This window comes from Notothenia coriiceps, unplaced genomic scaffold (genome assembly GCF_000735185.1).
Source record: "Notothenia coriiceps isolate Sejong01 unplaced genomic scaffold, NC01 NC01_scaffold00010100, whole genome shotgun sequence".
NCBI lineage: Eukaryota > Metazoa > Chordata > Actinopteri > Perciformes > Nototheniidae > Notothenia > Notothenia coriiceps.
In genome coordinates, this window is record NW_011342801.1 from 67,547 (window position 1) to 79,955 (window position 12,409).

Consider the following 12,409-nt stretch of genomic DNA (forward strand, 5'->3'; position numbering starts at 1 on the left):
TCAGATTATCTTGTGTCATCTTCATTTGCTGCCTCAAAAAAGTGTGTGCATTATTTCATTGTTGCTTTAAATCATCTATACTTTTGTTTTAAAGATACAGTTTGACCCAAAAATCATGTGCAACGTTACAAACCAGGGTTTAACCAGTGCTGCTGAGTACATGTGGTCATCACAATGTTATGAGGCATGGACAAGTTTTCCACCATTGACACGTCTATTATCATCCTATCATGTGTGAGTGTGTGACAGGGTGTAATAAGTACTGTAGGCTGTCATTGTCTTAAGATAAATCAATTACTGCGTTTTATCACGGAAAACACACCCATCCTCTGTGAGGGAAAACACTGTGTGTCCTGTGTGTATTAGTTCTGTTTTCAGATGCCGGTTGTCATGACGTCTGTAATATAATCATTTATCACCTTGTATTGTGTCTTCTGGGGAAGTGTGCGTCACATTTGTGTCGATGCCCTATCCAGAACATGTGGACTTTTAAATAATAACACCCAGGCCAAGATATAAGCAGGAAAGATGAAACACAAACACCATATGTTTTAAAAGTGTATCTATACTTCTTATCATGCAGTGCGCTTTTCAAAATCTCATGCAAAACATATCTAGTGCTTTCGTGTGTTTTTCCATGTTGTTCTTCCTTTTCACTGAAGTGGAATTATCAGGAAAGTAATATGATTGAGCATGCAGGGAGATTACTTCTTGCAGTACCTACTATTGATACCAGGGGGGTGCCTCAGGGCTCCTGCAAAACTAAAGCATGGAGGTTTATGTAGTCTGATCAGCTATCTATGTATGTAGTTTAGCTAACCGTATTTTCCCATAGCACCACTTCCCTTTCTTCTCTTATCTAAAAGTCAATACCCCCCTTTGCTTCTGCCCACTCCATATTTTTTGTGTAAACTCATAAGCTGTCATGGACACAGTATGATTCCCATCAGGAATGTTGCAGTAATATTAGAGCCATTTCTCTTGAGCTGTGGCTAGCCATACTGAAAGAGAGCTATTCAATCTCATGGTTGTTTCTTATCAGGCTACATCAAATTAAACTGGAATGTCTTGAAATTGTCTGCATTCTTTTAATGTTTTATTTAGCCGGTTTTCAAGCCCTAAAAGGCAAGTGAGATTTTTTTTGTTGACTAATCATGACATTGTTTGTACCTTGGGAGAACTGGTATAAAAAAAGCTTTTGTGTTTTCTTTCAGATGTTCTCATTTCTCCAAGCAGCCTAAACATCAGATACGTATATTCAGTGTATTCAAATTACATTACCGTCACCTCTTTGATCACCAGGATTTGTATTCTCATTTGACTCTTTAGGCCTCCTTATTTATTGCATTATTTGAACTCTCATCTGAACTCACTATGAATGGAGCTTTAGTCTTGGTCTAGTTGGTAAATGACATTAAAAAGTTGTATTCATTGTTTTGGGCATTAACACAAAAAAAAAAAAAAATGTAAGAGTGAGTTGGTGGTGCTGCTTAAAAAACTATTATTGAAAGCCTTACCTTTGTCTTTTGGGACCTTTATAAAATATTCTGGAGAAAAACCATGAATGTGTGTGTTTGCTTGTTAGTGGCAGTGGGAATTATAACAGATAGGGGTGCAGTAAGGACAGCTTGTGGTCTCTTTGTCAGCAGCCAATGAAAAAGTGAATGTTAGGGACAGATGGAAAGAACAACAAGCAAGAGACGGCAGGAGGGCACTGGAGAAACTCAGCTTTATTGACCAAAGATAGAGAGAGGATACAGACATCAGAGAGAGAGAGCGTGAGAGAGTCAGAGAGAGAGAAGTTTGAACAATAGAAAATGGCTCCTTTTTGTTTTAACAGTCCATACAACCGTGAGGGCAGGCAAACAAGAAAAAGAGAGACCCCTACAGAGTCAGAGGAGTACTGCAGAAGTGGCAGTGGGGCTGGTAAACTCATCCAGTCTGTTGTGCGCGTACAGCTCATCGCGTTACACCAAAAAACACGCACCCACACACACCAACACGGGTTAACTGGCTTCATTAACTTGAACTAAGCCTTACTCTCTTTTCCTTTGAATGTGTTTTTGGGGTTGTGATTTCTTTTTCGTGACTGTAAGTGCTTCTTTAAGTCAAACCATGGGGAAAATAATGCTTCTCTGCATAGCCTCCTCAATCTTTTAAAACCCAAACAGTCATGCAATGAATATTATTTGGCCAATGTGGGACACAGAATAGCTTACTAAAGTTAATCAGGTTAAAATAACTGAGACAAACTGCTCAGAATAACCATATGGCGACATTTGTTAGCTTCATTTTTTTGTTGATGAAATTGTAATTTTCCCATTAATTTTAACCATTGCTATTTAAAAACTTTGTGAATATGAATTGTCTCAAGCAATTCCAGTTAAGTAACTTCACCTTAATCAATGGAAATCAATGGAAACCAATGGCTGCCACAATGTAAACAGTAAAAAACGTGTGGTTTGCTTTGGAAAAGGTTCAGAAGTAATGTGAATTCAATGGTTTGTAGTTAATAGGCTACCATGCAAATCAAATGGTGTGGTTATTTAAGATCCTACCACTGCATTAAGATCCTCAGATGCGTTAGAGGCCAACCAAAACACTTGTGGAAATGGTAGCAGCCGCCAAGAGTTCAGAGAAGCCGGTGGTGGTCAGATGAGGGTGGAAACGTTGTGTGGGGGTTAATTGTGAGAATACACACACAGCAAAGCAGTGAAGTTAGAAGAATGAAAATATACAACGCTCGTGTTTGTGCACTCATACAGTCATCATATGGCATCGTAGGACATTAGAACAATGTCTAGTACCCATAATAAATCAGTATTTATCTCTAGATCTCTATATAGATGTGGAAAATAAAATCACTAAATAGAATATAGCATATTTACATTCTTTATCTACACAAGAAACTAGACCCCGGAGGGCCCTGCATGGTGGCCAATCACACAGCCAGCTGGACTGACTGACAGCAGCAGTGGCCAATCACACTAAAGCTTGTATGTTTTGGAGGCCGGCATACAAGTTCTGCATTGACAGTTCAGTGGTGGGACTGTTTTGCTGTGCACAGAGCCATGTGAAGATACCACTGATTCACCCAGAGACCTTTCAATGCTGGACATGTACCATTTGTTGCCAAGAAATATTGTTTCTTGCTTTCATTTTCTTTCAGAGTCATACGGAAGCCAATAAATGCAAGTGAGTAAAATAACTCTGTGGATCTATTTCATAAGTTTGATCTAATAAATAAGTTTCTACTGTGTTAATGATTATAGAACAGGTGAATAAAGGGTTTGTCAGTATAATATTTGTAATTACGTTTTTTCAAAAGTGGTGGGAACATATTTTTTCCGATCAGAGTTTTACATTTTTTTGAATCATTTTTTATTATGCACCCGTTTCACAGATGAAAAAAATGTTAAGGAAAGAATCCTCGCAAAACCCAATTCAAACTAAGGACAAAACATTTTTTAGATCATACTAGCATTTTTTTCTCACTTGCCTCTCAGGGCCTCCGTAGAGTTAGTACACAGTGCATAGAGAGATGTTGTGTTCTTTACTGTATTTCCAGGGCCAGTAATGCAGTCAAACACATTGGCTGCGTAGAGAAGAGAAGTTCTGCCCTCTGAATAAAAAGGTTTTGTTGTGATTTACAAACAACACCAAATCACATTGTTTGGATCTAAAGAGCCTCTAACGTCTTTATAAATGTGCAGGCTTCTTTTTCAATCACATATCTGGCCCATATACATTTATTGATCGCACACTAAAGACAGCCATTTCTACAGTAGGGCAAAATGGCAAAGTGTAGCAATTCCTTAGATGCCTATTGAGCATTGCCATCCTCTAAAACATCAAAGACACTTGTAAATGAAACCAAAATCTTTTACACAGCGTCCATTATCATTCAACAGAATGAGGATGATTACCGCTTTTGAGGGCTTCTTCTGAAAACCAGCCAAGTAAATGACCTACAGTGTAATATATATATATATTTGATGTTATTACCACACCCAGGCCACATTATTTGCAGCAGCCTTGTAAACGAGGGCCTGGTCGGTGACTACAGCATGAGCTGGCAGTGTTTTCCGTGTCTTTGAATTGGTAAGACTACAATGGATCTCTCTTTGCCTTCTGGACAAAAAGATGAACATGAACACGATAATTCCCATGAGCACGGCTGTCATTGAGTATTGTGGTAGTGCTCAATAATATTTATTATTCCAAACTTTGTGCCCTACTGTTAGTGGTAGTAATCCATGTTTGTTTTCATAGGCGGAAATACATGTTCCTTTGCTGCCAGTGTACTCATTAAGCTGCCATTAGTTTCCTGTGCTCTGTAGCCTTTAGACACACTGGTAAACGTTGGCTGTATAGATCCTACTGGCTGCCAAAAGGTGTTCCACTGCTTCTTATTGGCTGCTGAGTTAGGAAGTGCTAGAATAGGAGGAAATGGCCTCAGCAGTGGAATAGCTGGAGTTAATGGATAAAAAAACGACAGAGAGAAAGAGTCTTGTTACTGCTAACTACAATGTCAAAAAACTTCAGTTTCCCACGGAAACAGGCGTCCCAACAATTCAATGGCCTTTTACATTTCAAAACAATAGAAAAAAATCAGATAGCAACAGCAAACCGAAATGAAACCTAATAGAAAACTTTAAATTTTCTCTATTTTTTTTTTGTCAGGAAGAATGAAGAGGCACGTAAAGAAACCAAGGCAACAAGTACCCTCCTCCCCCGGGTCAGAGAGAGACAGTACAAGGGAGTGGGGGGGTGGTTTTGTTTGAGGGTGTGTTGTGTTTGGAGACAACAGGGGAGAATTTACAGAAAAGGGAGTGGGATATTACTGAGACTGTGTCTACCTTTTTCAATGTTTTATACACTGGCTTATTTAGAGGTGATGACCTAGTTGATTGTTAGACACCGCTGTATTCTGAGTGATGGTCCACTGAGAGTTGTTATATAATTTTACCTGGTTTAAGCTGTTTGTCAACAACTAATTTGAAGGTCTGTTTACCGGTGATATACAAAAGTGACAACAGCTTAATTGTAATTGAGTCATCTGAGGAGACAGTAGGGTAATGAAAGAGCAGAGATGTAGAGGTCATAACGTAACTGAGTAAAAAGTCAAAGGTCAGACGAGAGCGTATGTGCGTGCATGTGTGTGCCAGCCGATCAGAGTCCAGAGGAAGAGGAGGAAGAAGGTGGGGCTTCTGTTAGTAACCATCCAGAGACAGAGGAGAAGAGAGGGGGTGTTGTGGGTAATAATAAAAGGGTTGGAAGAGGGAGAAGATTCAGTCACATGAGGATGCAGCACTCGCAGCGTTTCCTCTTGTCTGTACCTGTGGCGGGGGTGAGGCCTGGCAGGGGGGCCGTGTTGGCGTCGGGGTTGGCGGGGGGCGAGGAGGCGCTGTCGGGGTCATGGCCGTCGGATGACAGTTCCGTGCTGGCGCCCTCTGACGTGGCCGGCCGCCCCGACACCAGGTCGGCCGCCGTGCCGTCGATGATGGACATGTCGGTGACCGTCTTCTCCCGCAGAGACTTCTCGTCGTCTTCGTCGATGAGCACCACCTCGGCCTTCACGGTGCCGTCGAATCCCAGCAGCCTCCTGCTCTCGCTTGTGTCCTCCACGTCCTGGTAGCCGAGGAACACCATGGTGATCGGGTGCTCTGTGCTGGCCTGGAGCAGCGAGCTGAACTCACCACCGGGGTGGGCGGAGGAGGCGGGCTGGGTGGTGATGGGAGCAGAAGGGGGCATCATGCCGAGCTGAGGCTCCCTCTGGAGGGTCACCTGGGCGGGCGGGCTCGAAGGAACGGAGGGCGGAGCGCAGGAGGGTGGAGACAGGTCGTCAGTATCTGCGGGGGAGATGTAGGCCTGCGGGGCGGCGGGGGTCACCGTCACCTTGCCCCTGTCGCCCTCGCCTCCTTGAGACCCCGGCCTGGCTGCTCTCTGGATCAGCTGGTCCACCTGCGCGGAGCTCCACCCGTTCTCCATCATGTTGCTGGTGGACACGCCCCCGGAGGATGTGACCTCGTAGACCACCTTCCTGCCGTCGTCGTAGACTTTGACGCCGCGCGACGCCGCATCCAGCGGGCTCACGCGATTGGACGACAGGATGCGCTGCTCGCCGGTCGTCGGGTCGTGCTGCACGTTGATCTCCATGGCAAACATTGCTGTTAGGAGGGGAGGGGGGGAAGGGATTGGGGAGGAGGGGTTGATGCAGAAGGGAGTGGGGTTGGAGGTAAAGGTGAGGGGGTGGGAAGGAACCAGTGGAGAGGGTGAGGGATGTTGGGAGGAAAAAGTGGAGGGAGTGAAGCATGAGGATGGGGACACAGTGATCTCTGAATGAGAAACTTATATTGCAGTTTATCAAACGGTTATATATTCTGTTAGCAAAAGACAAATGGTGATGGAACTACCTTGCAAACTATAGGTATTATGTGCATTTAGTACACCAAAATATCTAGTTATAGTAGTGACAACTAGAATATGGTAATTGCCTTCTATAAAGACGGCTAAAAATGTAGGAAATTACAAGAAAAGTACTTGAGCTTTAGTCCTCACATGGTCACTTTTGACAAACGACACTTCATGTAGTGATAATAAAGGTATATTAAAATAATAATAATCATACATCAGGTTACTTTGTTCTTACCCTCTTGTCTATCTTACTGCAATCATAAACAAGTGTCTAACTTCATTACGCTGCCCTGAAAGCCGAGCTCATTGCAAAGTCAGCAGCCCCAAACACAATGAAACACACATGTAGGATAATGAACCGTTGACTATCATAACATGACTGATTGGTAACCTCTCTGTTGTTATTTTTAATACTTAAAAATATATATTTTGTACTGTTTTGGCTTTCTTAACACTATAATTAGCTCTTATCATTGTAAGTATATTTCCTACGGTTGTTTCGATTTTTTATTTGTTCTAATGTATTTTTCCAAAGTACTTAACACCTTGTTTGGTTAAATTCTAAACAAATAAAGACATAATAATTATATCTATATAATGGAGTAGAAATTATGTAAAGTCCACAACTAAAGTAATACATTTTTAACTCTGTATAGCTATATATAACTATACAAACAAAAAAATATATGAGTACTGTTACAGAGATTAGAACTAATGCTTATTAATAATAACCTATTTAATACAAATCTGAATTGTAGTCCTGTTTAAAAGTTATACCTTACCTGCAGATAACACACATTCTAATCATATATGGATCCAACCCATAATGTCCAATATAAAGTTTTTGTTTCCCTGGTTAAGTGTGTGTCATTATGAAATTTGACTCAATTTGTGTGAGCGTCTGTGTGTGTGTGTGTGTGTGTGTGTGTGTGTGTGTGTGTGTGTGTGTGTGTGTGTGTGTGTGTGTGTGTGTGTTTGTGTGTGTCTTTTGTGTGTGTGTGTTTGTGTGTGTCTTTTGTGTGTGTGTAATACCTCCACCCTGTGCCATCAGACTCTGAAAGACAGAAAGGAGAAAACCAATGTGAGTCATCAGAGAGTTTTTTAAAATGTTGGTATTAAAGGCTTTATTTAATGAAAATGAATGGTAGACAAGTTAATACCATTTTGAGATGAACGGCATATGCCTGCGCTCACAAGGCTGATTATTGAATAATTATAGTATTTTAACTGAGTCAAGTAAAAAAACGTTGCTTTTATTGGTTTTTAGTTTTTGTAAGTTTACAAATGCCCGCTGCCTACCAGGAGTAGAATCTCCAATCTGCTAACCCTAACCCTAGTAACTAAAATGAACCAACAATTCAATTTCTATATTTTCGTAATCTCTGTCTTTTCTTCTCAATTTTTTGTTCTGTGATTTTAATAAAACTGCTTGATTACATCAAATATCCTGTGATAACTCTTTTAAATAATGAGTTGTGTTCTAAAAGAAAATGGTAATGACAACAGTGCTGCAACATTCAGTATTTGCAGCAACATGAGTCCAAGTTCACTTTCAAGGTTTTCTTTATAATATAATTAAAGATGTTCTGCTCTGTTTTGTAAACACAGAGTTCATTCATTCTTCTCATGTGTACTACCTAGCACACTGGTGTTTTTAATTAGCAGCAGAGTCTTTACAAGACTTCATGTTTTTTCATTTGCTCTCACAAAAACGCTTTTAATGAGCGTCAAAAACCTCCACTGCAATTATGGTGTAATTAAACTAGTAACAGATCGCAATAATTGGACGAGATGTTACACAACTTTGATGTCAGAACCGACTACCGGTAGTTAATGCATCCCCAGAAGCTCATTGAAGTTTCGGGACAGTTCATGTTGTCATACCTTCTGCAGGTCTTCTATGGAGCGCTCCGTCTCTTTCAGACGTTGTCGTAGAACCTGCTCTTTGGCGGAGATCTGTGACTCTTCGCTCTCCAGTGTACCGATTTCAGATTCCAGCCTGCAAAAACACAAAAATATAGGAGGATTAAAGTTATATATATGACGACAACAGTTATTAATGCGGTCTAGTTATTCAGTGTATCCTGATTGAGTGAGTGGTTCATATCAATATGTGTCTTTTCTTATTACCTAAATCCGGATTAAGTGTTTTCAAGCAGACTGCACATTTTCTCCAGGGAATGTCCATACAACCGATTTTTTCTAAGTCACATATCCCCGCAAAATGAACCTCAACTACGCCTATGCACACACACATGCATGCATGCTCACATGGAATTTTAAGAGATGGATGTAGCAACAATACTAGGAAGCAGTCTGGGAGGAGGACCAGGGTCGCTTCCTCACTCACTGCCAGCACTCACAATACTTCAATATACACTCCTGTGGGACCAGAGGAATTTGTGCGTCAGTGTGTGTGAGCCTATGCGTGTAAAAGAGATATTAACGGTTCATAACAATGCGGCAAAAAGTCGGACTTCCCAACGTACTCCAGATTCAATATGGCTCATATCAGCATCAGTGGCCGTGAATAAGCACTGGTAAAGTTTGTTCTTACAGGACTGTTTGAGTAAGCAGTTCAACAAGTTTTCAAAACACCAATTGTAAACAGGAGGTTTTTTTTAAATAAAGAAAAAATAATCCAAGATTGTGTCTTTAACGTTTGTTAGAAAACCTTGTTTTTTTGGCTCTAATTTCTAAGCTTTAACAAACATTTTTTACAAACGCATCAACACTTAACTACGAATGTGTGATGTTTGGATGTTAAACAGCTGGCTGAAAACAGTGGTGTGGTCCTAGAAATACTCCTTTTCAAGGCAAATACCTTCTTCTTTTGGACCCCCAGAAACCTTAGATTAATGGTATATTACATTGATACAATTTAACCTTTCACTCAGGTATCTTCGTACGGTATAAAACAGAGACAGAGCATGCACACTGAAGAAGTCGCAGTACTTAATAACCTTTTGATAATTCGTCCCTGCTGAATGTTATCATGCTCTACTCTCAATGTGAAACCCGTTAACATTAAAAATCTTAATAAGCATGTTGCTTTCTTATCATAAAATCAGCCTGCTCTCAAACCATTGTCTGGATGAAAATAATCAGCATAGTTCGGGGTCGTTCAGTATTACTAGAAATGAGACAATTCAAGACTTGGCAAGCTATGCCAGGATTATAACAAATATAGCAACATGCATGTAAGCCATTTAAAAAAAACACTGTCTATTCAGAAGAGAAAAAGCATTTTATCAGAGTGTATATATATATCAGGGTCCCGTTAGATTGGAACTTGATAGCAACTTAGTACCTCAATCATTTAAATGTTGGTCATATGCGTAGTATATTTTAGTAGCCATCAAGTATGTGATAGTAACTTGGTACCTGTGCTGTATCTGTCAGCACTCATACTAGTCAAGTATTTTGTTTTTTTTAAGGTCTCAGACAGTGGTTATTAATAGTCATTCTGGACTGCACATGCAAAATTCAACAAGAAACAATAACCCAACCTTGGAAAGACTGCAAGGACTGCACCACAATGTGTTATCAGTTCAGGTCATTAGACCACTTGAAATGTATTTATATGTGTGCAAAATAACCTCAAGTGAATGCATGACAAAGCTATTCAAGGACGCTCAATCTGCCTTGCCTTGATGTATCCCATATTGGCCAACATGTGAAAGAAGCAAGAAAAGAAGGAAGACAAGACAAAAGAGAGTGAGAGGTGTATATTAGAGAGATCAAGGTAGAAGAAGTGTATTATTATTTGAATATACGCCAGTGCATTTCTGCAACCTTAAGTATTTTCGCAGCAAGGGTAATCTCTGCTATTTTTTTGTGCTGCTGAACTTTTGAATGTATCAAATGCATGGAGAGATCATAAGACAATTGGCCACTGGGCATAGACATGCGAGAGGCCCCACCACCTGTATCTTATTTAGGATCAAGACACACAAAATAGACAGTTGTTAGGCCTCTTTTTGTTATATTTTTTGTGGTTACGCATCTTTCAATGATTGTGTGTCTCTATGTAGTCCCCAAGCAATGCTATGCGGTTTGGTCTCACTTCATTGAGGCCCTTTTCTGTCCCTCTGTAGTTGTTGTGTCTCATTGTGAAACTCTGTAGTCATTTTAAGAGTTTTTCATATTTTTGGTGTTTTTCTTTGTCTGTGGTTGCTCGGTGTTTTAAAAAGAAAAATCATTTTGTGTCTTTTTTTTAGTAATTTTACATTTCTTTGAAGTTGTTTTGTGTCTCTTTTTAGTAACTTTACGTTTCTTTGAAGTTGTTTTGTGTCTCTTTTTAGTCATTTTAAGTTTCTTTGAGGTGGTTTTGTGTCTCTTTTTAGTCATTTTGTGTCTCTTTTTAGTGATTTTACGTGTCTTTGAGGTGGTTTTGTGTCTCTTTGTAGCCATTCTGTGTCTGTTTTTAGTCATTTTAAGTCTCTTTGTGGTTGTTTTGCCCCTTTTCAAAATGTTTATGCGAAGTCCAGAGGGTCGTAAGACTTTGGGCCCTGATCAAACAGAATGTTTGGTTTTGTTTTTTTAGTACAAGGTGTAGCCCACTTTTTAGTGCAGGACATGCTGAGAGGATGTGGGAAAGAAATTTGTGGAAGATAAAAACAATTTATGTATGATTAGATTTACAAAATATTAAGCTGTAGATATACACATTTGAAAATGTGACTTTTCTTACTTTACTTATTGTGATAATTGTGTTATGTGACACAAGTCAATGTTAAAAGTGTCTTGTTAAACACACTTTTTGTCACTATAGCAACCAACTCTGCGAACTGTCGGTTACTGAACTCAGAACTGTAAGAAGTCGGAGGAGCACATTCTGTTCTAACTCCATTAAGATAAATAAACGTAGACCGTGTGACCCTGTTCCTCCCTATCACATTTCCTTTTTTCCCTTTCTGGCAGGAAATTGATTTTACTTGTGCTTCCTGTAAGCTGCATGAGGTCATGTCAAAATGGGCAAGAAAGAAGATTTGTGACCGGAGGAGGACGCAGGTTTCCTCATCCTATTACATCACTCCAGGAGCTGTTTTATGAGGAGCACGTTAACAAATCAAAGACATGTCAGCATCTATCCTTCATAAATCCTTGTTAATGACTCATAACCCTAGAACAACTAAATACCTTTTTGGTCTAATCTAAGTCACAGCTGAAAACCCATTCCAATCACTGTTATACTTCTGAAAGGTCTACTGTCTTTGTAGCCTAATGAGTTTATCCAGTGGAAGAAAAAAAAAAGTTGGTTGGCAAGACAGAAGTTAGAAAGGGTATGTAGGAAGTGGATATGAAAGTAAGATACAAAGGTTAAATATTTAAACATCCACAAAATACACATTCTACTAAAACATCAGGGCAAACCGCAACCGCAACAAATATTATTTTGGATCAAAACCTCTCAATAAAGCCTCACAATGGAATTCATACAGGGATATTTGACTGTCTTTGAATGTGTCAACAAGCCTGTCTTATTGGTCTTATTTGTGTCTGGCACCCTCAAGTGTTCAAACCTCAAACATGACCAGAGAGTGAGCAGAGAATGCCTGGAAGTAACACGATGGGTGGATTGTTTGACCTGTCTTATGTGATCAAACTCTATTATAAAGGAGATTTTCTGAAAGGGCAACACAGTATTAGCATCAGAGGTCTTTTTAATGCCTCTTCAGGCTTTATTCCTCATTAATTACGGGCCCTTTTGGAGCATGCAGTTACAGTAACAAGTGTTTAAATAATTAAATACTGTACTGTATGAAAAGGGAAGTAAATAAAAATATGCATACCCTATGGCTTTACTGTGTGTGTGTGTGTGTGTGTGTGTGTGTGTGTGTGTGTGTGTGTGTGTGTGTGTGTGTGTGTGTGTGTGTGTGTGTGTGTGTGTGTGTGTGTGTGTGTGTGTGTGTGTGTGATGACCTCACACTGTACGTCCTTCCTCCTGATTTCCTGCTCGCCCTCCTCTCTTTATACTTCTGTGTCGAGC

At 40.1% G+C, this 12,409-nt stretch overlaps 1 protein-coding gene across 1 annotated transcript in view; it reads right to left on the reverse strand.

Moving 5' to 3' along the window:
- Positions 1 to 12,409, reverse strand: part of palm2akap2 (PALM2 and AKAP2 fusion) — a 66,555-nt gene that overhangs the window by 28,246 nt on the left and 25,900 nt on the right. Inside the window, 3 exon segments of the mRNA XM_010771606.1 lie at positions 5,340 to 6,338; positions 7,438 to 7,471; positions 8,302 to 8,416. Of these exon segments, the coding sequence (XP_010769908.1) occupies positions 5,340 to 6,338; positions 7,438 to 7,471; positions 8,302 to 8,416 (1,148 nt within the window).